Raw genomic sequence first — 27,538 nt, 5'->3', positions numbered from 1 at the left:
GATTCAGGTTACTTAGAATCATAGAATATCAGGGTTGGAAGAGACCTCAGGAGGTCATCTATTCCAACCCCCTGCTCAAAGCAGGACCAATCCCCAACTAAAGGATGGAGATTCTACCACCTCCCTAGGTAACCTATTCAAGTGGGTTACTGTCTAACTTACTTGGAAATGAGAATTGCAAGCATTTAGCATTTTCTCCTTAGTGCTAAGGTCTATAGGCCCTTTACATCAGCCTGCTTGCAGCTTGGGGCAGAATCAGACCTGTCAGTCACTGGTGACAGGGATGAATGTCCTGCCCCTGAAGTTGCCTCTAGTTTCCTCCCTCCACTCCCCCATGGCCAATGGCTCAGCTAGACACGCCCTGTTGTAGGGCTTTTTTTTGGAAGGAAATTCCAAACTTGATTTCAAGTTTATAGACTAACAGTGCAGCTCAATAATGTATCCATCAAATTCCCAGCTGTGTCCCAGGGCTATCTTTGAGTCTGAACTCAGTGTGGATAAGATAGGGAGCCCTCCTGCTTTGTCTTTCCTCCCGCCCTTTTCTTCTGACATGCAGCAGGAGACTAACCCTTTGCTCAGAGTAGCAACTAGCTTTTAATAACCGCCAGGGCCGGATTAACTTTTTGTGGGCCTGGCGCGAAACGTATTTGTGGGGAATGAAGGTGCCAGGGGCAAGGGCAGGGTGGATTTGATTTAAATCATGATTTAAATCACTAGTCAGGAAGACTTGATTTAATCATGATTTTCTACATAAAAGTACATTCTTGTTGTTTGTTATAACCTTAATACATATTCTTCACAACTCAGATAGATGTAGGTTTCATTTTTAGAAGGTTCACACTATACATTTTTAAACAGTGATTTATTTTGAAAACTTTTCAGATGAGTTTTACAGCTATATCAGAAAATGAATAATTATTTGGTTATTTCATTTACCAAAGGTAATTGAAGCAGATATTTATGAAATCATTGGGAGATGACCTATCTCCAATTCAACAGGTTAATCATTAATATTTGGAGGATTTTCTTTCCATGCTGTATTAGGAGGAGAACATCACCAGACGGACGTTTAAATTGTTTTATTTAACTAAAACAACGTTAAGTATTCTGGATTTGTTTCTTCAACAGCAAACATAATATTTTAACAAAAAAACCTATGTCCCTCGCTTCTCACATTTATCAGATTTCTTCTCCTTGTCCAAATCTATTCTGCCCCCCAACAATCTTCTATTCATTGAACTTTTTGAAACGTTTCACTTTTAGAGAGAGGTAAGGGATTGACTCTGAGTACACAAATTTGCAGAGGGACAATAGAGTTGAGGTCTGTTATTTCTCACCTCTATATATTATTTATTTATTTTAAAACATTCTGGAGACACAAATCCACAGTTTGAGAACTGCAAAACTAAGCATCTCTAATGGTATCTTCTAGACTGAGCACTGAGTCCCATTGGGTAGATAGAAAGATTAACCTAAATAATCTATATAGAAGCCCGTGGATCCCCATAAGATTGGGTCCCTAATCCATGAACTATTAGAACTCATTTACAAAACTTTTCTTAAACATTACACGAATATATTGTCTCCTACTATAGAATTAGAATTTATAAACCCTATTCCATGATAAGATTTAATGTATCTTAATTAAAACTATCTTTAGATAGGTTTTTTCCCTCAAAAAGCATTTTATCAAAAAAAAATCCGATTTAAATACAAAAAATCTGATTTTTTGATTTTTTTAAAAAAAAATAATTGATTTTTATTCACCCTGACAACTGGGCAACGTGGGGGCGGGGGGAAAGATTGATCCCCAGATGGAGGGAGGCAGGGGCCAGGGGCAAGATCATAGAATATCAGGGTTGGAAGGGCCCTCAGGAGGTCATCTAGTCCAACCCCCTGCTCAAATCAGGGCCAGTCCCCAAAGATGAGCACAGTGTGGCATGGGGGGAGGATTAGTCCCTGCGGACTGGAGCAAGGCAGGGGCCGGGAGCAAAAGCACAGCGGGGCAGGAACTAGGGTTGGTCCCGGCACGCTCCGGGGAAGAGGCGAGGGGAGGGAGCTTGGCTGCTGGCAGGACCAAGCTTCTGCCCGCTGCCCCCACAGGAGAGAACAGGGGGTGGAGAAGAGTGGGCCAGGCCGGGGCCCCTTTGGAGCATGGCACCATGGTAAACCTGGTATTGATAACCACCTCTGTCCCCCTGTGTGCATGTGTCTTTCCACTGAAGAAATTCCATGTTCCACCCCCTACTCTCCCCACATCAACTTCCGTATAGAGAGACCTTCAAAGACATTGGCCTTACCAGTAGAAAATCCATTGTTCCATAGAGAAAAGTCATTCAACATTGATGGCTGTCGATTGCTTTGTCTCTGCTTCTTAGACATAGTCTTTCTATTAGGAGTCAAGTCCCTATTGCAAAATGGATGTTCTAATCCACAAAGGCTGCTACAGAGCGAAGTAGAGCCCTGAAACAAAACTGGGTCACAAAACAACATGGAGTTCACAGTACAACATGCACAGATCCCAAATCACAGAAAGTAATTCTATTTTTAAATGTCTTTTTACTACATTTTCTAAAGTACAGAGAAGTATAACCACATAAATAAAGCATTTGGTAACCGCTTTTACTACAGCGCTAGAACCATCAAACGATACATACAAAACAATTTAAGATCACTGGATAATAATCATGTTGAAATCTGGCCAAAGACTTCGGTGAGATCATTTCAACAAAGACAGCACATCAGAAATAAGAAATGTCAACTAAAAAAAAATAAAAGGAAATTTATAGCCAACAGGGATCAGAGATAGGAATAATGCAAATATATTACTAAGAGCAGAGCTCAGGTGCTAACTCATGAGATTCATCCTGTGACCTCACTTCTAAGAGTGAACAAAGGAAAGGGAACAACATAATTACACATCCTTCTTTTATGTCTTTATTATGGCAAGAAATCTTGAAACTGATCAGGGTTGAAAAGCAGACAATTATTGTAACTTATTTGGCACATTCATATAGACCACTATTATTTTAGAATGATTTTCTGATAGAAGAGAGGAGTACATGCTTCATCTCTGTCGTCCCACTCCCTTCCCACTGCTCCAACTTTATTTGTGCTAGCTTTGCTTGCTTATCAGTAAAACAGTGTTTAGTATTTAGCATCTGCTAATCTTGATATATTTACACACCATTTTCAGTACTGAGAGACATGGCTAACTCTGTTGGTTTACTTGGGAAAAACTGATTTTGTGTGTGTTCCCTCCCATAGCTTTGTCCAAGAGTAATAAGCCAATCCACACCATTATCCTCAATCCCCATGTCCATCTTGTGGGTGATGATGCTGCCTGCATTGCATACATACGGCTGACGCAGTACATGGATGGAAGTGGAATGCCAAAGACTATGCAGTCCGAGGAGACCCGGGTCTGGCACCGCCGTGATGGCAAATGGCAGAATGTTCATTTTCACCGTTCAGGGTCACCAACAGTACCGATCAAGTAAGAAATCTATCCAAACAGTATTATCTACGGGGGTAAGAGTGTCCTGTGTTATGCAGGAGGTCAGACTAGATGATCTAAACGTCCCTTCTGGCCTTACTCTATAAAACTTTCATTCTCTTGAAAGCAGCATTGCAGTGTAACTTCTGCACTGTCAATTCTGCACAGTCCATTTAATAATTCAGTATGCTGCATACAGTATTAGTGCAAATATTTGTAATAATTTTTGTTGTTATTATTTGTTTACAAGCAGGCCCATTTCAGTTTAGGGCTTCACTGTGCTGGGTGTTGTACGTACACATAGTAAGGACACATACAAGTACATACACACAGACAGTTTCTGCCCTGAAGAGTTTAAATTGTTTTCATTTTAGGCCTCCTCTTCTCTAGGGAAGTTTGCCCCAGTGTAACTCAGCTGATGTGGTTACACTACCATTAACATAGACGCGCTGGCTCAATACAAAGTCGGGCTTGCACCAGTGCAGGTTACTTCAGTAAATCTCTGGGTTGAGTGTCATAGGTGTCAGCAGCACTTTCTACTTGTGCAGCATGTCTACATGAAGGGGTTTACAATGGTGTAATCACACTGATGTGAAGCGGAAGCTTCTTTAATGTAGACAGGCCTGAGACCAGATACAAAAGTGGGCATAATAAATACAGTCCAAGGGGACTGGGAGGAAGTGAAGAGAGAGAAGTGATAGGAAAGATAATTATTTAGATCTGGCTGGAAAATTTCAACAAAAACAAAATTTTGATGAAAAATGAAAATGTTAGCAATTTTCCTGTTTTCCAGCTAGCCCTAGTGCTTACACAGACTAGCCATGTACACAGCTAGATGATTTAGAGTCAGATTATTTACTTTATAAATTATAAGATACAAATAAGTGTCATCAATTCTTCTCTCTCCCTCTCCCCCTTTATACTTTCCCATTGAGTGACCTCCTCAGTTCTCACTGCTTCAGTTACTATGTCTGTGTGGTTGACTCTCAAATCTCTCTCTCTATTCATGGTCTGTCCTACTGTGTTCGGGCATCTCTAAGTACCTTCTGATACTGCATCCTTGGAATCATAGCAGCTTAGACTCAGCATGCAAAATACTGAATTCCTCCGGCTAAATCCTCAGTTGTGTAAATCATGTACTTCCATTGATCCCATAGCTACATCAGGTTGTACCAGCTGAGGTTCTGGCCCCTCATCTTTCCTCTCAACCCTCTGCTTTTCCCCCACTTATTACTGTCAGTTACACCACTGCTCTCCCCATGATGCAGGCTTGCAAACTGCAGCCTTATCTACATTAAGAAAATTCGCATTGGTGCAACAGCATCAGTCTGCCAACTCCTCATGTAGACATGCTTTACCATTGCAGCTTACTTTGGTATATTCCCAAATTAAGCTGTACTGTTGCAGTACATCTACATTTGAGGATTGCACATCAACATACTTACACCAGTGTGAATTTCCTTAGTGGAGGAAGTTCCTGAGATTTCAAACTTGGATGACAAAGCCTTAGCGTTACTTTAGACTGCTCTTTCTTCCTCCAGGATGTCACTTAATCCTCTCTCTCCTCTACCACATCTTGAAAATCCATCCTTTCCATCCTCACACCTAAAAAGTGCTTGTATGCATTTCCTTTGGTGATCTCCTGCCTTGACGACAACAATGTCCTCCCCCCCATTGCCTCCCTCTTTTCCGCATTGCCCCACCTAGTCTATCCAAAATATTGCTCTAGTAATAGTCAATTTTGCCTGCTCCCTTCACAACTTTGATTTCCTCACCTGTCTTCCTGTCATCTCTGGCATCATGTTCCAACTTCTTGTCATCACTCTCAAGGCTCTGAGTCCATTCATGTCTACAGCTCTGCTCTCATTTCTTTATTTTTTACTCTTTCCAATTTTCCTTTCCCGTGTAACTTCACTATTATGTTTCTCCCACTTCTGCCTTTGTGCTATTCTTTATACCTGGCATTCCCACCTTGCCTTGTTGCATCAATTATCTTCCCTCCTTACAACATGCTTCTTCCACAAAGCCTTGCAATGTCAATCTGTCAACCAATGAATTATAGTGATTGAACAAAGTGGTGTTAAACTTTAAAAGGAATGAAATGCTGTTTTTAGAGAAACCCATCGCCTGGCTTTATAATATGTTAATCTGTATGTTTGTACCATAGTGTTTGTTTTAAAATGTAAGCCCATTGGCGGCAGGGGCCTTGTCTTCCTCTGTTTTGCACAGCTCCAAGCACACTGCCAATGCTTAACAAAGTACATTTAGTGTAACAGAACAGGAGAGATTGTGATGGTTGTAAGACACAGGTTTTCCATTGGAGGGATATGTGGAACAGGTCTGCCCCATCTCATGGTGGGGGCTGAAAGCATAAATGACAAAATCCAGAAAGGATTAATATCTAAGAATCAATATTTCATCCTGATACTCACTGAAAAACAAGGGTTCATACCAGGATGACAGGAACTAGATTAGGGAAAATTTTAGTTCTTTTCATTTTAATTTTTCTGCTTGCATGTATTTTGTTAAGTACTGAGAGAGAACCAAGTAGTTTCATACATCCACACATTCGTAGAATTAAGGCCAAAAGGAAGAATAATGACCATCTAGTTTGACCACCTGCATAACATATGAGATAGAATTTTGCCTAGTAATTCCTGCAACCAGGTTTTGGGAGTAAATTGATCAATGTGGGGTTTAGTATTTTAATGAGGCTCACCATTTTTAACTTATGCAATATGAGTAACACATAGAAGTCACTTTCTACAAACCTTCCTGATTATCTTTTATAATGAATTCACCATCAGCTCTTACAGAGAATATAGCAATGCAAAAATATCTCCATTCTGGAGCTTCACAAAAGTGGAATTCCACAGTACCATATCCTTATTATTTCTTTCTTTCTTGGATTTAGAATACTTGTACTCCATCAGATATAGATCTGTCATTATAAGAATACTTATTAATGTTATATTTTCCATTCATTAACACACTTTTGTAATACATAGTAAGTCTTATTCACACTGGCTAAAGAAAAAGATTTCAAATACAATAAAATTACAAAAGCAATCATAGCTATTATCTTCCGTCTTTGCGGGAATATGTTTCTCTGGATCGTGTCAAATCAGTTTGGGCAAGCACAGTAGCTGATTTGTCAAGACTGCAGTGATGAATGCACATAAATCTGAGGCCAGAACTGAGCCCCGAGGCTGCTGTATATACACAGAGATATTTCCCTTTCACATGAATTTATTTGGCTCATAAAATGGCCACAAACTTAGATTATTTTTTAACTAAGTCAAGAAAATTATGGAAAAACTTTGGTTTCCATCTGTTACACAGCTTGTATCTACTTAACTGATACGTTTGATGAGCGATTATCTCTGTTAACTTGCTCTTTGTTCAGTATTCTTTTGAATTTGTTCTTTTAGCTTATTTTTGCAAAACTACTGAACACACACGCGCACGCACACACGCGCACGCACACACGCGGAAGAGTTGTCTCCTGGTCTCAGCATGGAATTAGCAGCCATGGAACTACTGGGTCTGAAACTCAATCCCAAGGCCAAATTCAGACATGATGTAATACTTCACTAGATTCCCCTGTACCCACTTATCAGTGTATAAGGGGATCTTAGTTGTTATATGTTACATACTGAGGAGCCAAAAGAAGGCCTAGGTAAGGATTTTGTTTTGTGATTGTACAGCACCTAGCTCAGTGGAACCATGGTGCATGACTAGGGCTCCTAGGCACTATAGTAATACAAATAATAATGATATTAATAGTGAGTGGCCTACTTTAAATATTCTTACACGTTCCTGTTAGGTTCTTTTCCTCTTACCCACCTCTTCTGGTCCCCTCTGCATGCAAATGATGACATCAGCTCAAACTCCCTGATTTTCACAACTTACTTACAAAGGCAGTGTGTAAAGTGGGGATGTAAATGATATATTGTAAGTTGTATGTGAATCTGTCAGTCAGTATAAGTTTGTGTACTATGCGCATGAGGGGACCATAAAGTGGTGTAAAATAAATCAACTTAGATGCCCTTTGGATTGACAGATGCTCAGTTCTGAACTTGGTCCCATCTGTGGACTTAGGCAAATCAGTAAAGCTTTCTGCCTGAGTTGCCCATTCTCTAAAGTAAGGATACTATTAACCAACCTCCTGGCATGCAGTGAAGGTTAATTGGTGTTTATAAAGTGATTTGAAGAGGGAAAGAGCAGCACAAGTGCTTGTTTGCTTTTCGAAGCAGTATCCTGCAAGGTTGTAGACTGGGGAAGACTTTATCGTCCAACACTTGTAGTGTTTATAAAGTGGTGATATTGCTAAGGGAATAACAGCAATATTGGGTTTTTTTCTCCTCCAGCTAAAATTCAACGATGCCACTCTTGCATTCTCCGTACTCAAAGCACCTGATTGGTTACCATGTGGGCCATCCTGTTCTTCTCTTCATGCATGTTTATGAGTGCATGAAGCTGTGACGGTTCTACATGTAATGCATTTGTGATGCATCATTTTGTTGTATATTTCATCTGTATATTTTGTTTACACTTCAGTGAAGAGGATGTTCCAAGAAAATTGAAAATGACAAAACAAACAAAAAAAACAAAAATCAGAGTACAGTAGTGGATACACAATCCACTTGTCATTTTTCTCTATTAATGCGAAATTTTAACAAATAACTTTAAAATTACTATGTTTGTAAAAAATAAAACTTTGGCTTGTTTGTTTTCAAAACCACTGGGTTTTGCTTTGGTCATAGTAGAAATCAATGAGCTTTCCAATTACAGCTTTGCTACTGCAGAATAGTTTTGTTGGAACACAAAAATGGATAAAATCACTGATGAATGTGAAAGCAAAAATATGTTGGATTTGTACCAGCTGAAGCCATTTTAGTTATTAAACTGGAAAAATTGTATCATTTTCTGGCTTGAACACGTTAGAATTAACTTCTGCTGTTCTGGCCAGTCAGTAACATTTTTTGTCTTTCTATTTTGAGTCTTTACCTTTACTTTTTTATGCTAACTGAAAATTTATATTGGGTGATAGAAGAGCAAAATTAAAATTTGTGGGGAACGAAGACTGAGTGGAGATAGTTTTTGATGATTAAAGTGAAAGGGTAAAACAAACTAGATTATCATCACTTTCCGGGTGTACAGTAAATTTATGAAGGAAGCTTTAGAGGATTATTTTATTTTGTTTATGCTCTATTCCAGATATGTGGTTAGTTTAAACGAGTACTATTAGGCCTTACAAGGTTAGTGTAAAGAGTTTGTCTACTTTCCGTTGTAGTGACTCCTACTCTGGAAAACTATCATGAATATACCAATTTTCTAATAATACTGTAACACTTTACAATGGTGTTACCCCTCCCCCCCATTTTCTCTTGGCTTATTAAAATCCTTACACAGTGCATAATATTAGGGACAACAACTATTGCAGCATAACTTAGTAACTGTTTTGAGGGTTTTTTTCTTTTGCTGCATACACCTGTACAGTAAGCAGGGAATGCTCTCAGTGTCAATTTAATACATATACTTTGTGACCTGGACTGTTTTTGCTTCTATTTTATAGCTGTGAAAGTATATTCCTGCAAACATTTAGATTTTGTCTCCCTCCTTTCCCCCCACCCATTTTTAATAGAAGAATAGAGGGGTTGTCTGTTTCTTTTTTGTTTTGTTCATTGTTTTATTATCAGTGGGGCTAACTGTTTTCTGCAGCGCTGTATAGTGCATGATATCTCAATCAGTGTTCTTTTTAGCAATCACAATTTACAGCTCTCAGCAGCCTGAAATTTTTAAAATGGGAAGACTTCCTAATTTGTATAATTTTACTTTCTGTGTTGATTATAAATCAGAAGCGTTCCTTTACACTTTGATGTTGTTATTAGTGGATGTACAGTAGATGGATTTAAGCTTCTCTGATAATTATTACATGACTTAAAACAATGTATATTTAAAATAAGCATTTACAGTAAATGTGTTGAGCCATATTAACTTGACAATGGGATCTGTGAAAAATAAAAAAGTAATGGCCTAATTTTTTTCTCATTAATTTCTTTACCTTTTTTGTGAAGCAGCTATAAGTAGTATAAATGTATTTAGATTTAACAAAATTAGGTGTAGGGTGGGGGGGTTACACTTTTAACATAGCATGTGGTGTCGATGTATTACTGTAGATCAAGTTTGTCTTCCACACCAAGACGTGAGGAAATTGTGACTCGTTCTCTCCACCACAATCAAATTATACACTTGTCTTCTGTCATTTTGGAACACTGCAGTTTACCATGGGACACAGTGTACATATTTCTTGCCATAATGGTAAATGACTGACATATATTTAAGGATTAATAAATTTGTGATTTCTGCTGATACTGTGTTTGTGGTTTTATTTCACAATAAGTTGTGTTGTGCAAAGCATGGGGGGGAAAAGTACAATGTAATATAAAATATCTGTTTCTGTTTTTCCAAACTATTAGTTGAAAGGATTGGATGAGTTGGATTACATTTTAACCCTAGTCTTCAACGTAGCCTTTGCTTGTATCTTAGCATTTACACTATGAAGCCAGCATAGGAACTACATAATAATGCAAATAAGAATGTGGAAGAGCGAAGGTCTGTTTATTACAGGAATAGTTATTACTGTGAACTATCTGTATTTTGGTAGAGCTGAAACACCCCAGTCAAAATCAGAGGCCAATTATGCTAGGCTCTGTACATAGACATAGGAAGATAGTCCTTGCCTTCGGACTGATAACAGAAAAGGAGCACAAGCTTCTATGTGAGTATAGCAGCAGCAAACAATATGTCACAAACCCCAACTGGTCTTAAGGGAAAAATGTTTGAGATATGATATGTTTAGGACGAAATACTGGGATTTCAAGATTATCTTCCTGAAATGGTCAGTGTTTTCAGTTTTAACGATATTATTTAGGGTAAGTTCTATCCAACAACTTTAATGTTCAAAACTCTTCAAGATAAATTAAGTGCATAGGACTTTGGATCTCTTGTGAAATATAGGAAATACATGGAACTAACTCAATCCCTTCAACAAAATTAAAAAACATGGAGATAAATTTTCAAAAGCCCCTAAGTAATTTAAAAGTGTAAACCACATTTTCAAAAGTGAGTAGGCAAATCGGATTTAAGGGTTTGTCTTCACTGAAGCAGTTGCCTCATTCAAGTTACTCCACTCGAGACAGCCTAACTTGAGTAAGAGTAGCCACACTGTGAAACAGCACTTGAGCTGTAAAGAGAAATTTTACTAGTAGCTGGTGGGTTTGTTACTTAAAGTGCGGCATCACCACTGCATTGCTAGCTCAAGCATCAGTAGCACTCAAACCTCAATCTTCCTTCCCTGCAACTGGCCAACTAGCTCAAGTTTAAAGTACCATTTAACTAAGTTACAGATTTGTATGTGTGGATGGGTGTTGGGTTAGGCACAAAACTCAAGTTATAGCTATGAGCTAACAGTGCAGTAAAAAAATGGTTTCCTGCCAATTCACCTATCCAGGTCCTTGGCAGTCCACCTACGGGGCTACTGGGGAGCCCAGAGTGTGAAAGCCTTGGGAGTCTTAGCTCCCAGGCTCATGACTTCTTGGCTTCCTGTAGAGCAGCTTACATGCTGGGCTGTTACATGATGGGCTGGTGGGGTGCTGCCTTTTGCCATCCCCCCAGCTCTGAAAGCAGCACAGAAGTAAGGGTGGCAATACCTCAACCACCCTAAAATAACTTTGTGACTCCCCTGCAATTCCCTTTGGTGTCAGGACCCCCAATTTGAGAAACACTGGTCTTCCCCATGAAATCTGTATTGTATAGGGTAAAAGCACACAAAAGACCAAATATCACAGGGCGAGACCAGATTTCATGGTGTTTGACACTTTTATCATGGCCGTGAATTTGGTAGGGCTCTACAGATAATGGACTAGATTACAATCTTAACTACCCTGATGTAAATTTGCAGTAGCTCCTTTGAAGCCAGTGGATTTACCATGCATTTACAGTGGGGTAGACAGATTGGAATATAGTCCAGTGTATAAAATTAACTAGTTGATGAGAGAGAAAAAAACAAAAATCAGGTTAGATTTTTGAAAAATGTTTTTAACATCACTTTGAGCATCTCTTTGTGGTACCATACAATAAATATTTTAGTATGCTGCCACCTGGTGGATTTTTATGTTTCCATGTTTTCTATTTGGGTCTGCCCAAACAGATCCAATGTGTTTCACAATGGAAAGTATGGTACTTTTCATGAAACTCTTTCTACTACCAACAAGCAACACAGGTTGTTTCATGGTTGGAAGATCTGTTTTTTTAACAAGAGCTCATAATTACATTACACTGCTGACAAACATGATGGAAACAAATTGAATCCATTATCCAAAGACTGATTTCAAAGAGATTAGTGAAGAAAATAACTCTTTTCCCTTCGAACTTAAAATTGTCTACAGAACTCTGTTCCAGAGACTCCTTTACTATTTCCTCAAGTGCTGTAAATCTCTCACAAATATAGTATTTCCATTCTCAGAAAGATGGGGGGGGGGGTCTTGTTTTGTTTTGTTTCGTCTTTGGAGATCTCCCTGGACCCTGGTTATTGTAAGCTCTCACTTCTTGGATCCTTATGATCATATTTTATATTCAATAACTTTCCAATTTATTCCAGCAAAAGATCTTTAGTCCCCAAAATTAGCTGTATTAACAATCAGGGAAATGGTTCAAATGGCTTCAAGAGGACACTAAGATTTCAGCTTCCCTATTTTTAACAATTATTAGTTGGAAGGAAACATATCAATTAACAGTGAGGACTTAATCTTGCCATTGTCTGCATAGTTCCCACTGAAGTCAAGGGGAGTTTTGCATGTGAAAGGACTGCATGACTGGGACGTTACACCTACATTTTCAGAAGGGCAGCCTTGCCTTCGTGGTTGCAATGAGAGGTGGCAAATTTTACATTTTAAAAAGTACCTAAGTCATTAGGAACTTATATAATGGACCATTTTCTTAGGCACCTAAGTCCCATTTTCAAAAGTTTTTGAATATGGGACTCAGTCTCCTGAGTCCCTTAGGGCTTTTCTAGACTGGTGGTTAATTCACTCTATGGGGGGTGTGATTTCTAAAGTGCACTAACATTTTGCACATTATTTGGTCCACGTAGACCTTGCTGGTGCACTTCAATGTAATGTTGTGTGAAACAATACTCCCTTAAAGTGCACTAGGGAAACTTTAGTGTACACCAGCAAGGTCTACAAGGACCAATTAGTCTGCAACACCTTAGTGTGCTTTAGAAATCACACCCGTTGTAGAGTGGATTACTGCTCCGTGTAGACAAGCCCTTAGGTGCATGTGCAAATTTTATCCAGCTGCCTGTGACGTACCTGTCAACATCTTAATGGGTGCCCAAAATCCAAGTGCATTTTATATTTATATAATTTCACATAAAGCAGTGTCTGCCTGTGTTTTCTTCCAGCTCCCACCTATTGGTGTGAGGGAGTCCCAAAGAAAACCCAACACAAACACCAAATAATTCTGTCTCCTACTACCAACTGACCCACGAATTAATATTGCCCATTAGTGATCCCCAGCACTTGGATTAATAACACGCCCTGCCCACTCAAGTACCTGGAGTAATACTGTGTCCAGCCTCCTAGCACACAAATTAATACAGCCCCTTCCCCCCGTACCTTAGCACACAGTAGTGTCTTCCCAGTATTGATTTGAAGGGCTAATTATGCTGGTGCTGGTCTCTGCTTTTCTAGGCCAGTGACCCCCTTATCAACACTGGGAGAGAGTTGGCAGCTCCAGGTGGGATTTCTTTGTCCCCTTGCCTCCCAGGCTTGGTGGTGGGATAGTAGCAGAGTTTAAAATTTATCAGACTATTCATTGTCAAAAGCATAGGGTTACCATACGTCCAGGTTTTCCCTACCATGTTCTCTTCTTTGAGCTTCCTTTCTCTTTCTGGGCAGATTTTTCAAGTAACAGGAAATGGCCAGGTTTTTGCATCACAGACAATTGCAGCTCAGAAAGAGCCCCAATTGGTCCATTTACTGATTGGTCCTCCCCTTCATGCGCAACTAATTGGTCCATTCCCCTGCAAGCCATAGCTGAAGGATTCTGCTCACCCAGGCCCCAGCCCTGGCTGACGACCATCACTGTATCCTGGGCTTGCGCCTCTCATTGTAATAAGGAGCGACACTGCTAGGGTTGCCAGGTGTCTGGTTTTCGACCGGCATGCCTGGTCGAAAAGGGACCCTGGCGGCTCAGCTCAGCACCACTGACCAGGCTGTGAAAAGTCCAGTCGGCAGCGCAGTGGGGCTAAGGCAGGCCTGCGGCTCCCGGAAGCAGCAGCATGTCCTCTCTCTGGCTCCTATGCTCAGGGGCAACCAGGGGGCTGCACACGCTGCCCCCCCACCCCAAGGGCTGGCTCCCCCTCCGAACCCCCCTGCCGCAGCCCAGAGCCCCCTCCTGCACCCCAAATCTCTCATTCCTGGCCCCACACCAGAGCCTGCACCCGCAGCTGGAGCCCTCACCCCCGCACTCCAAACCACTGCCTCAGCCCAGAGCCTTCTCCTACACCCTGAACCCCTCATTTCTGGCCCCACCCTGGAACCCACACCCCCAGTCCAGATCCTGTACCCTCCTTCCACACCCCAACCCCCTGCCTCAGCCTGGAGCCCCCTCCCATACTCCAAACCACTAATTCCTGGCCCCACCCCAGAGCCCTAACCCCCCCCCATACCCCAACCCCGTGACCCAGCCCAGTGAAAATGAGCAAGTGAGTGAGGTGGAGAAAACAAGCAACAGAGGGAAGGGGGATGGAGTGAGTGGGGGTGGGGCCTTGGAGGAGAGGCATGGGGGCGGGACAAGGGTGTTCAGTTTTGTGCAAGTAGAAAGCTGGCAACCGTAGTTGCTGTGCTCCCACCTCCAGTGAGTACCCCTGCCGCAAGTACACCCCCCCACACACACACACACAGCTCCCTCTCATCTCTCCGTGTCTTCTTTTTGGGAACCTAATATATGGTACCCTGAGAAGGGACTGTTGCATTTTGGGATTATTGTTGAAAGATTTCTTGTGCCAGAACAGATACATTTGCTTTCATACTGGCACTGTGCTGATATAACTATATTGGCAAAGAACTACTAGAGGTTTGAGAAAGGGAAGAGCTATGACAGCAAAAATGGAGGCTTTTTGCCAAATTAAGTGTGTTCACATGCCAGGCTGTGCCAGCAGAAGGCAAGTTTTGCTGAACAAACTTTCTAGTATAGAGCAGGCTGAAGGTTGCAGGACCAGGAAGGAGCTGCTGCCTTCCCCCCCACATTCTGACTGCTCAGCGCTGAGTGCTTCAGGAACTCCCCAGCCCTGTGCTCACAAGGGGAGAGGAAGAAAGCATGGCTTGCTTTATGGACTGGGGCTATTCCTTAGCGCATGCTGCAGCTCTGATTGTCTGTCCTTCCTCCAGCAGCAGGAGAATTGGGAAGGGAAACCAATCAGGCAGATATTTTCCCATAGGCTTTCCACATAGGAGGATTTGAAGACCCAAAAGTTGCAAATATAAGATTCTCCAACAGTATCTAGCCTGCATCCTGCATATACCATATTGTGATGTTTAAGGATGGATACACAATGCAAAAGTGATTATAAGTATTGGTGAGTGCCTTTAATTGTGCAACCTAAACAGAAATAATAACATTCATACGCAATTTTTAATTTTTTTTTAAAGGAGCAACAGTACAAAGAGAAACATGGAGTGTTCATGAGTTTACACAATTTTATCAAATCCCTGTATATTTCATGGCTGTTTTTCTGAAGGGCTGTGCTATGTTAATATAGAACAGTGTTCTGATAACATTCAGCAGAGTGTTTTGTAGCCATTGACCCTCTTGTGCAGATAGCTAACATTGCAAAACGTCCACTAACATCAGTGGGGCCAGAAGTTCACCCTCTGTGCATGGCTGGGATCACCTGAAAAGTATGTGTATAGTATGCACGTGTTGGATTGTCTGTGTGATGTTTATGTCATGGGAATATAAGTATGTGCAAGCAATGGGGAGGAGACTATCTACCTCCTCAATGCATGCGTGGGTGAATATGTATCAACGGTGTGTATGTGCACAGAAATTGAGACAGTGTGTGTATGTGACTCTGTGACAGCAGCCAGGGTATGTGTAAGTAGAAAGTTGGCAATCATGTGGAATGATTTGTATTCAGGCAGTGGGGTTGCCAATTTTGGTTCAGTGCATTCCTGTACATTTCATCACATGATATAGTCTTTAATTAAAGATTAATCTTTAATTTCTGGAGACTTCAGGACACCCCTGGAGGGCTGGCAACCCTGTCAGGTAGGTGTATAAGTTTGAGCAGCACCATGTAAGATGTGGGGAAAGATGGGTTTATATCTAGATTTTTTTTTTTTTTACTGAGTTTCTGAGGTTCGATATTCAGCTAAAGCCTGATAGTGGTCACCATTAAAAGTCACTGTTTGTGTGGTAACTGTGGATAATGATGCCAAGCTACTGCAGCCATTTCTTAGCCTAAAAGCAGGAAAATATGGTCATAGCTCTGTTACGACATTGTAGTACATGTGGGTAAACAGTGGGCCCCATAAATTGTATATGATTTTTTTATTGCAGCAGAGCATTAGTGATAAATCAGTACCAATATTTGCTCATACTCATAACCTCACACAACTTTTCCAGTAATATTCCACTGAGAACTGCTATCAGTTCTCTTCATGGTGGGGAAAAAATCAGCACTGTTTTAGAACTCAAGTCTGATCAGGTGCACCCAGAAGATCAAATGGAGGGAGACTCTTATAGACTCAAGAGGTCAATCTAATCATCTTATTAAAGAGATAGTGAAGGGGTGACTCATTACATTTCTGTTCCCTCTGAGGGTGCTTTGCAGAGGACTTTTTAATCCAGCAGTCAGAAATTCAAGGGCTAGAAGTTGAAGCTAGACAAATGCAGACTAGAAATAAGGAATACATTTTTAACAGTGAGGATAATTAACCATTGGAACAACTTAGCAAGAGCTGTGGTGAATTCTCCATCACTGGACATTAGGATTGGATGCTTTTCTAAAAGATCTGCTCAAAAGGGAATCAGTTCAAGACAGTGCTATTGTCTGTGTTATAGAGGGAGTTAGACTAGAGAGAAAATCTTTAAAATCAAGATTGGATGTTTATCAATGAGGAGGAATCTTTGTCCTGAGGGGGAAAGTGCTGATTGTTTCAGGAAGTGGAAGTGCTGTTGGTGTGGGAGCAGAGAGGGGAGAGCTCCAGAGAGAAGGGCTGCAGCAAGCAGGCCCTCACAGAGTGAAGCAGGCAAGAACCTGCCCAAAACCTGGGAGGGAAAGAGTGGCTGATTGGGGACACCCCGGGCAGGAAGCAGGAGGAGCACTGTGCCACGGAGGAATCACCCAAGGACAACCCAGACCTGGATCCAGTATCACTGCTGCCCAGAGCTGTATAGCACCATAAGTACTGGTGCTGGTGACTTTGCTTTGGGAATAAATGGGGGAAGCTGAAGCTCCTTAAGTGAGGAGGTTGTCATTCTGTGTGGTTTGGCAGAGAGCTCCAGAAGAGGACACTGGAGGGGTTTGTTGGGGAACGTTTACTGGCACCGAAGACAACCAGGAGCACCCAAGGCTCACTGGACTGGAACTTTCCCACGTCTCTTGAACTCTGAGTGCAGACGCATTGCTCAGTGTCTGTCCTTTCACACTGTGGTACCACTGGGCCTGTGGGCCTTGTGTTGAATGCAATCCTGATTTATTGCTCCCCCTATCTTTTCCCCTGTTTTTTTTTTCTCCTTTCATCCCTATGGAAATAAATATTTCCCTTTCCTATATTCTTCCAGTGTGAAGTGTTCACTCTGGGGGGTTTGGAACAGATGCCCCTGGGCAGTGATGAGCTGCCAAAATCTTAACAACCGGTTCCCTCCTCACACCACGAGAGGGTCATGGCCTGTCCGTCCCCCCCTCGACCCCTGCCCCATCCACCCCCCTCCCCGTCCCCTGACTGCCCCCAGATCTGGGCAGGATGGTCTCGTGGGCCACCGTAGGGGGTGCCCACCCTGCCCCGCCCCTAAGAGCCAGAGGGACCTGCCGGGGGGCGAGGTGGGGAGTCCCAGCAGTGCTTACCTGGGGCGACTCCTGGGAAGCATCAGGCAGGTCCCTCTGGCTCCTAGGGGCAGGGTAGCGTAGCTGGGGGGGAGCAGGGGGAGCGGCTGCTCCACCCACTGATCACATCAAAAGTGGCACCTTAAGCGCCTACTCCGTGGGTGCTTCGGGGCTGGAGCACCCCTGGGGAAAATTTGGAGAGTTCAGAGCACCCACTGGCAGCTCCCCGCCCCGTGCCCAGCCCCAGCTCACTGCCGCTCCGCCTCCGCCCCTGAACCCACCGTCCCGCTCTGCTTCACCGCCCCCCGTTCCCGCTTCCCACGAATCAGCTGTTCACGCAGGAAGCCTGGGAGGGCTGAGAAGCAAGCGGCGGCTTTACACACAGGCCCAGGGAGGTGGAGGTGAGCTGGGGCAGGGAGCGGCTCCCCTGCGTGCCCCTGCACCCCAGGGTTACCTGCTGTGGCACGGGAGGCCCTCCTCGCACCCCCGCACCCGAGCTCATCTCTGCTCCACCTCCTTGGGCCTGAGCATGAAGCCGCCACTTGCTTCTCAGCCCTCCCAGACTTCCTGCACAAACAGCTGATTCGCGGGAAGCGAGGGAGTGGGGCGTAACTTGGAGCAGAGGTAAGCTGGGGCGGGGAGGGGAGCACCCACGGAGTCAGCACCTAAGGCAGGACAACTGGTTCTAAAAGGGCTTCTAAATTTAACAACTGGTTCCAGCGAACTGGTGCGAACCGGCTCCAACTCACCACTGCCCCTGGGGTAGAAGGATCTTTCCCTGCTGCGTTCCTGCGCGTGCCTTTTCTTGGCCAGAGCTGCATGCAGAGCAGACTCCATCTTAGCCATGAGGGCACTAAAGTTGCACACACACATACATGTATGTTCTCTTAAATACTTATTCCCTGCTATCTACTGTGATTATTATTGCTAAAGATTCACACACACCTGAAAACCCTGTATATTATATTTCTTCAGGAGGAATACACAACAGAATATAATTATAAATTACAAGCTCTTCATTTTTGTATACTATAAAACACATCCATATAATTAAATCAAGTTTGAAAGTCCTTTGCCTGATGTGTAGATAGCACCTCAGCACATCTCAGTGAGCAGGTCATTTCCTTTCTGATGTCTGGGCCTGAGCTCTCTCTCTACATTAGAAGCTTTTGCTGTATCTTCTTTACATATTGGCCCAGATCCGCCAAGGTATTTAGCCATTATGGGAGCGAGGGGCCTAAAGACCTTTGAGGATCCTCTCTCACTTGGTTTCTGTTTCCCATCAGTAGAGTTGGGCAGTGCAAATGGGAAGTCGCTACCTAAGGCTGGGAGAGGCCCAACTCCTCCCTGGGCTGGTGGTGGGTTCTGCCAAAGTGCCTGGGATGGCACCACGCTGCTGGGGATGAGGGAAGCCAGGGTGGGCTTGGTGCTAGAGCGTGAGCTGCAGGGATGGGGCCAGGTTTGGCACCGTGGGGAAGCAAGTGGCGGCAGGCTCTGTGCACTGCTGAGGGACAGCAGGGGATGGTTTGGTTCCCCCTACCCCATGGGAGAAGGCCAGGGCAGGCTCAGGGCAGGGACTGCCATGTGAAGTGGCCTGGAAGTGGGCTTTACCCCTCAAACCTCTGGAGGCAGCTCTGTGCATCGCTGCCCTGCTGCCACCATGGCACCAGGACTCCAAAACCTAGCCCCAGCCACAAGGGCTGGATGGAGCCCACAAAGGGCTCCACCAGGGGGCAGGGCTCAGACTGGGCGAGTATTGGTTCAGGAGGGAGGGCGTTTGGTGTGAGAGAGAGGCTGAGTCAGCGTGAGACTTCAGGTTAGAGGACAGCGGGCACCGACTGTGAGGTGGGCCTGAGTGAACCTCTGAGGCGGCACGAGCGGGGGGCAGGGCTTAGGAGCAGAGGGCCACATGCCCTGGTCTTCGAAATGCTAACGCTCCTCCAGGCCCTCAGGGAAAGGGGGGGCTCAACAGGGAGAAGCAGCAAAGGGGAGTGGGTGGCCGGGTTGTGAGGTGGCAGGAGGGGCAAAGGCGAGGCTGGAGCACCGTGATGAGATGGCGGGAAGCAGCTGGCTCTGGTGGGAAGTCTGAGGTGGTGGTAGACTGGGTGGGAAACTGCAACACAAGGCAGGCAGAAGGCGCAGAGGTTGCTGTGGAGCGGGAAAAGGCGATGCCAAGAGGGTAGGAGGAAGCTGGGGGCAAACCCCCACAGAAGGGGCATGAGCAGAGGGAAGGGTTGGGCTTGAGGCAGGAAGCGCTGAGGGAAGGGTTCAAGTTCAGAAGGGAAATGCTGCCGTCGCACAAGGGGGTGAGGAATGTGATTTGAGGCAGCAGGCTGGGCAAAGAGATGAGGTGGCACGAGTTGGTCTATGGGGCTTGGGCTGAGGCAGGAAATGTCTGAGGTAGATCAAATGAGGTAGGGGGAAGTGCTGAAGTGACGCCAGAGGAGTGGGCTAGGCACCTGGGCGGGAAAGCCTGAGGTGACGCCAGAAGAGGAACTCAGCGTCTGGGCGGGAAAGGCTGAGGTGCTACCAGGGGAGGGGCTCAGAAACTGGGCAGGAATAGCTGAGGTGACTCTGAAGGGCGGGGTGGGGATTGGAGACTGGGCGGGAAAAGCTGAGGTGACTCTCAAGGGGCAGTTTCAGAGCCTGGGCGGGAAAGGCTAAGGTGTCTCTGACGCGGGGAGGTCAGAGCCTGGGTAATGCCAGAGGAGGAGCCCGGCCTCTGGGCAGGAAAGTCTGAGGTGGCAGAGGAGGAGGAGTCTGACACGTGTGCGGGAAAAGCTGAGGTGACTCTCAAGGGGGGTGTTGGAGCCTGGGTGGGAAACGCTGAAGTGACTCTGAAGGTGCAGGGTTGGAGCCTGGACGGGAAATTTCGGCTGAGGTGACTCTGAAGGGGGCGGGTCGGAGCCTGGGCGGCAAAGGCTGAGATGATGCAGGAGGAGGAGCTTAGCGCAAAAGATTTGGTACTTTTCTCACTCAGGAGGGGAAAATCCTCATCTGAGGTATGTGGAGTTGTTGTAAGGGCCTCTGACTAACACATGCCTCTTTGCTCCCTCTCTCTGTTTCAGGCAGCTTAAGCACAAGTGAACAAGAAGAAAGGTTCAGGAATGTCAAGCAAAGGGGAAGAAAGAAGACAGTCACTGAAGATGGAAGCAAAGGAAAGGGACTCTGGGCACAGTAACCTGCCTGTAATCAGGCCTCCGGTAATCTAATTACACTATATGGGGATCTCAAGCCTTTTAATCCCTTGAACAGTGTGACTGCCCCGTAAGCAGGGTTCAGGTTTTATGCCTTTTCCCTTTCTTTTTGTAGGGGAGGAAGATTGGTCAAGTTTAACACTGTGGGTCAAGTGACCTATTGCAATGAGCTTTCTTTCTGTTCTGGGAAGTCCCCCTTTGTTTTGTATGTATGTGTATGTGAGAGCACGTGATACAAATGGGTATGAACTTCTTTATTTATTATTTATTTTGAGTTCTTTAAGTTAAATCACTGCAGTGCTTTTTATTTACTCTCCTCAGAATTGGAAAAAGAGCTGAAAATGTATTAATATATTTATCCTCCTCCTCCCCACAAAAGGGAAGAGTAAGAGCTCAGATATCATCTTTTAGTGCAAAGGACAGTCTCTCTCCACTTCTGCTTTCTTCGGGTTTAGTTCCTTTTAGTGGGCTGATGGCAATGATTGGCCTATAATGAGGGTGATTTAGGTCAAAGGAAATAGAGCAGCTCCTAACACTTGGGTAATGTGACCACTCTGTATCGAGGGGTTTGGTCTCTGCCCTTCATTCTTTTGACACCATACCACATCAGCAGGTTGGTGGGAGTCCTGATTTTGTAATTAGGGGAGAGACCAAGTCTCTCTGTCTTCTGGGGGATATTGAGCTCTGTGGAAACCTAAGTAAACTGACCGCCCTATAAGCAGGGTCCTGGTCTCTGCCATTGTGTCCTTTTCACACTATGCTGTGTTAGTTGGCTAGTGTGAGTAACCACCCTGTAATCAGGTCCAAGTCACCTCCCCATGTCTTTGGAGGGGCATTGAGCTCTTTGTTAAACTGAGCAATGTGACTGCCCTGTAACTAGGATCTGGGTCTCTGCCCACTTGCTCATTTGGCATTATGCCGTGCTCTACCCCACGAGTCAGCGTGACAACCCTGTAATTAGGGTACATGTCACAAGTCTCTCTAGAATGGGACATATCGAGCTCTTTTGTACTTTGACAGCTTGTCCTTCCTGTAATTCTGGTTACGATCTTTGCTGCAAGCGACTGCCCTGTAATCAGCGATCGGGTCTTTGCCCTCTAGTCTCTTGGCAGTAGGCCAAATGCAGCCCGCTGGCCTGAATGAGCACCCTGTAAACAGAGTACAGGTCTCATCAGCTACTATTTATGGTGCCCCCATGAGACTGTGTCCAGAGTTCTGGCCCTTTGAGCAGTGGTTCCAACTTCCCTGGAATTCTGCAGCCAAGTCTCCTGCTTTATATTCACTTGCTGTTCTCTTGGAGGCCTTGCACGCTATTGGTGGTAAGTTCCGAAAGGGAGTGTCCTGTGGCGGTTCTGGACTATGTCAATCCAGGCAGTATACCTTGTCACATTCATTTAGGAATACTTGTCAATTAATTCCTTACTTCCCGTAATCATTTAATGCCTTTTGATTTTGTGTGGAGATTGCCTCGTGTAATAGTTGTCAAGGGGGAATCTAGACATTGTGGCTTTACAGAAGGATGGGTTCAGTACTTTCCTCACCCAGTGTGGCTTGGAAGGAGGGGGAAATCGTTGTGGAGGTTTCTGAGTACCACCTAGAACTGTCTGGGACCTAAATATCCAGGGTATCTGCAGACCCGGAAAAGAACACTGAATCAATAGTGTACACTGAGTTTGCTTCCGGGACGTAGAGTTGTCAAAAGGGGTTCTCACTTACAAGCGCCTTGTACTCCCTCTCTCTGTTTCAGGCATCTTGAAGCACAAGTAGAGAGGAAGGAAATGTCAGGAATGCCACACACAGATGAGAAAAGAAGATGGAGGAAAAGGAAAGGGACTCTGGGCACAGTAACCTCCCTTTAAATCAGGCCTCAGGTCATGTAATTAGAGTGTATGGGAATCTCGAGCCTTTTAATGCCTTGAGCAGCATGACAGACCTATAAGTTTGGTCCTTGTCTGTGCCGTTGTGTCTTTTTGAAACTATGCTCTGTTAGTTGGCTAATGAGTGTGACTGCCCTGTACTCAGGGTGCAGGTCACCTCCCCCTGTCTTTGGAGGGGCATTGTGTTCTTTGTTAAATAGAGCAATGTGACCGCCCTGTAACTAGGATCCGGGTCTCTGACCACTTGCTCATTTGGCATTACGCCATGCTCTACCCCACTAGTCAGCATGACAACCCTGTAATTAGGGTACATGTGACAAGTCTCTATGAAATGGGATGTACTGAACTCTTTGTTCAGAGAGTGGTCAGTTTGGATGAGCTATTACCAGCAGGAGAGTGAGTTTGTGTGTGTATGGGGGTGGGTGGGATGTGAGAAAACCTGGATTTGTGCAGGAAATAGCCCAACTTGATTGTCATGCACATTGTGTAAAGAGTTGTCACTTTGGATGGGCTATCACCAGCAGGAGAGTGAATTTGTGTGGGGGGGGTGGAGGGTGAGAAAACCTGGATTTGTGCTGGAAATGGCCCACCTGATGATCACTTTAGATAAGCTATTACCAGCAGGACAGTGGGGTGGGAGGAGGTATTGTTTCATATTCTCTGTGTATATATAAAGTCTGCTGCAGTTTCCACGGTATGCATCCGATGAAGTGAGCTGTAGCTCACGAAAGCTTATGCTCAAATAAATTGGTTCGTCTCTAAGGTGCCACAAGTACTCCTTTTCTTTTTGCGAATACAGACTAACACGGCTGTTACTCTGAAACCTGAACTCTTTGTACTGAAACTCAATGTACAGATTGACCTTCCTGTAATTCAGGTTATGGTCTCTGCTATATGCCTAATGGCAGCGAGTACCCTGTAATCAGGGTACAGGTTGCATCTCGCTTTTGAAATCTGGGGGAGTAGCATCATTTCCGTAACATAGGCAGCTTGACCTCCCTGTAACTAGGATTTGTGTCTCCGAGGCCCTTTGGGTCTCCATTAGCTGGCTAGTGAGTGTGAGTGCCCTGTATCAAGGCATAACTGTGAATCTGAAATTCAGAGACCTTAAACACACAAGTTCTATAGAATTATAGCTTACTTTTATTAATAAATCATCATTTCCTACTGGAAGTGCAAAGATGTGACTTAAGGGAAGGCATGCATTTCTATTCTCCACTCACCCTCAATTCCCCCCAAAAAACTCTTTAAATAAAGTTAAGATTCACAAGATTAACATTTACTACTGGTAACACCTACCTTGTATATTTCTCACACATTTCTAAAAACAAGCAAACAAAACTAAATGTTCTTGAAACTGGCAGTTACTCCCCCCATTTCACAAATTTCAAACACCTACTCTACTTAAACAGTCACACCAACCAAAGTGTACCACACATTCAATTTTAACTGTGCACCTATTGTGTCAGAAGTTAGAGTATTTTTAGCAGTTGTGTCTCTTGAAGTAAGTGGCAATAGTGGTGTTTTAATAGTTTTTTATGCTTGTTGAATTCAGAGGATGATGATGTGGATGTTTTAGGTAGGTATTTTTCTGTTAAGTCTTGGTATTTGGGTAGAGGTGCAGTATTTTGTGATTATGACTGTTTTTCAGGTACTGAATTGTTGGCAATTTTAGATGTTTTGTATACGTACGTTAGTAGATGTATTTAGAGGGCAAAGCTGAGGTTGCCTGTTTGGTGCAATTTGATTGGCGTGAAAGTTAATTTAGGGTAGGTGTTTGAAAGCACTGAGGTTTGAATTTTAATTTCAACAGGGTCAGAGGACTCACCTGGCTACCTCAGTTCTTACTGTCATTCCTAATTCCAAAATCTTGGATGAAGATGACCAGGCAGAATAAAGATATCTCCAGAGACTTTCAAGAGGTTAGCATTTCTGAAGCTTTAGGGGATCCCTTAAACCTTATTGAGCTTTTCAACGTGTAATAATTGTGGAAAACTTCTACTTCTGCCACTTAAGTGTTGAACAATGACCTGTATTAAAAGATTTTACACTGGTAGTTAATTCTGTTCTGTATTAAGATGATTTTGCTAAAATCGCCACTTTATGATGTGTGAAATGAATTAACTAGGTCTGATTATACCTACTTGATAAAAGTTGGACTACTCCATGTTAAATGCATGGATTGAACTTTGACTGTCATATCACCTTGTTTTGCTTTCTGTAACTCCTTATTTATGAATGTATTTATTACTATTTATGTAATTCAATTAATAAAATGTATACATTCAAGTATAGTCTCAGTTCTTTCTTTGGCTAAACAAAAAGGAATCTGGTAAATTTGTGAAGAATTTTGGTATTGTTACTTTTAAGTTAATTAACATCTTTTTACCCTTTTCATGTGGTCATTGAAAGTAACTACCCTGTAGTGGTGCAGTTTGATTTTTCTCTTGACTCACACATTTTTGGCAGACTGCAGTGTGACCTTGAGGATGAAAATCTTACTGCCACTTAAGTGCATAAAGTTGCCCTCCTAAAGCATCTAAGGTGCACAAGAATAGGACTTTGTTTGGTTCCTTCAATGTTCACAAGCTTTTAGATTGCTTGAGATCTGCAGGCCCTAGAGCTCACTTCCTGAGCACAATATATGATCGTGGCTATGATAAGATTGGCCTAAAACTAGCAAGGTCCTCTGGTTTCTGCACCTTTCCAGTTCAGAAATTTTTAAAAAAGTAGATTAATGTAATATTTTTACATTTAATTCAATTTCATGTTTCTCAGAAATTTACTTTTACAGTGTACTAAATTTTCAATATGCTAATATATGTGAGGTAGTGTGGTCTAGCAGTTTAAAGCACTGGCCTGAGATTCAGGAGACCTGGTTTCTATTCCTGGCTCTGCTGCTGGTCCACTGCCTGTCCCTGGGTCACTTGGCTGTCACTTCACCTCCCTGTGCCAGTATCCCCATCCATATAAAAAGAAAGAGGGGAGGGGAGATGATTGTACTGACCTCATTTGTAAAGTGTTTTGAGCTCTACTAAAGAAAAGCATTAAACAGAATTTTTACTAAAAATGAGATTCTATAGGGGTGGGGGAGAACCAGAGATTAACTTTGGTAAGGGTGCATGAACATATAATTCACTATGTAGGTATTAATTTTGCTAATGCTGTGAAGAAAACTGTCTTGTGAATAATTAATTGAAACAGCCTGTCTCTCTTTGCATTTGTTAATTCATTGCTACTATATCAGATACTTTTTGTTCCATTGAAATATGCATGTGGATGAGCTTTTTATTTATTACCCTTGCCCTATGATTTATTATTCAAAAGAGGGCAACTTGGAAAGCAAATATACAATATTAGGTGATTGTTCACCTGCTGTTGAAAAAGCGGGTGAACAAAGTCTAAGTGTGCAGCAGCTGCAGTTACACTAGGGGAACTCCATGACTTCAATAGATTCAATAGATGTCTTTTCTCTGTTTACAGGTACTCTGACTTGCCCCTTTCCACCTTCACTTAAACCCAATTCAGAGGCAGCTGATGAGTCGCAGGTGCACTGGCCTCTTCCTTCTTAGAGGATGAATGTCATGCTGTGAGAGACCTGAAACCTGATGGCATGATGATGAGGGCTCTAATTCAGCAAAGTACCATTCTAGAATACCTCAGCCAGTGTCGTCATGCGTACCTGGAAAAAGAAAGGGTTTCTACAGCTAAACAAAAGATCTGCCAGGACTGACTATTCAACAGAATAGGTTGCTGCTAGTTAACCTGGTGTAAAGTTAGCTAAACTTCTCAAAGACTTGTGATAAAACATCTGGGGCCTTGTGATGAATGCAACCCTCTTTTACCACTTCTTTCATCCCTGTGGAAATAAATATTTCCTTTTCCTACATTCTTCCAGTGTGTGCGTGTTCACGATGGGGGGTTTGGAACAGATGCCCCTGGGGTAGAAGGATCTTTCCCTGCTGCGTTCCTGCGCAGCCCTTTTCTTGGCCAGAGCTGCCTGCAGAGTAGACTCCATGTTGGCCACGAGGGTGCCAACATTACATAAACAAATCTACACATGTCCTCTGCAAACACTTCTTCCCAGCTATCTACTGGGATAATCATCACTAAAGATTCAAACACACATACAAACCCTTTATACTCTATTTCTTCAGGGGGAATAAAGAACAGAATTCCCTTGTAACTCTAGTATGGTTTAAAGCAGTGGTTTCCAAACTTGTTCCACCGCTTGTGCAGGGAAAGCTCCTGATGGGCCGGGCTGGTTTGTTTACCTGCTGCATCCACAGGTTCAGACTATCGTGGCTCCCAGTGGCTGCGGTTCACTGCTCCAGGCCAATGGGAGCTGCTGGAAGCAGTGGCCAGTATGTCCCTCGGCCCGTGCATGGAGGAAGTAAATGTGGGAGCAAAGGGTTAGGCATCCCCAAAATATTGGCAAATCTCAACTTTAACCATTTCCTCCAATTTAGAAGGCACATTTAAAATGTAGACAGCAGAAACCATTGGTATCTTCCTTCTGTGAAACCACAGGAGAGAAAGTGCTCTGAGAAAATGAAACCTTAACTCATTGGTTATTTCCATGTCTTTACATACATCCTGGAGATGAGTAATAGATGCCATTGAAAGGTGTGAACATCATGTCCTGTTGATCACTCCAAGTAGCTGACAGTAGTGAAAAATTGAGAATAATTCCTAAAACAGGATGAGCAATTAGTATAGTAACACATGCTAGAGAGGTAGCCACACGGATGACTATGATTTACAATGTGGTCAGAAGGAGGTTATGCAGAGAAGTCACATTATGTATTTTTTTACCAAGTGTGTCCTGGGATGAAAGAATTCAAATATT

At 43.5% G+C, this 27,538-nt stretch overlaps 1 protein-coding gene across 17 annotated transcripts in view; it reads left to right on the top strand.

Annotated features, from left to right (window-relative positions):
* CAMK2D (calcium/calmodulin dependent protein kinase II delta) overlaps positions 1–9,871 on the top strand; it is a 271,589-nt gene extending 261,718 nt beyond the window's left edge. For 15 of the 17 annotated variants that reach the window (XM_073340953.2, XM_073340965.2, XM_073340950.2 and 12 more), the window contains 2 exons: positions 3,268–3,496; positions 7,867–9,871. In XM_073340953.2, the coding sequence (XP_073197054.1) occupies positions 3,268–3,496; positions 7,867–7,870 (233 nt within the window). In that variant the 3' untranslated portion in view covers positions 7,871–9,871. Of the gene's footprint in view, positions 1–3,267; positions 3,501–7,866 lie in introns of those variants that run through there. The other 2 variants (XM_073340958.2, XM_073340956.2) reach the window with 1 other exon arrangement.
* Positions 9,872–27,538: the final 17,667 nt, after the last annotated feature.

The sequence above is a fragment of the Lepidochelys kempii genome, chromosome 4 (genome assembly GCF_965140285.1).
Source record: "Lepidochelys kempii isolate rLepKem1 chromosome 4, rLepKem1.hap1, whole genome shotgun sequence".
Taxonomy (NCBI): Eukaryota; Metazoa; Chordata; order Testudines; family Cheloniidae; genus Lepidochelys; species Lepidochelys kempii.
Note: the sequence above shows the minus strand (reverse complement) of the source record. Positions and strands in the feature narration are given on the sequence as shown.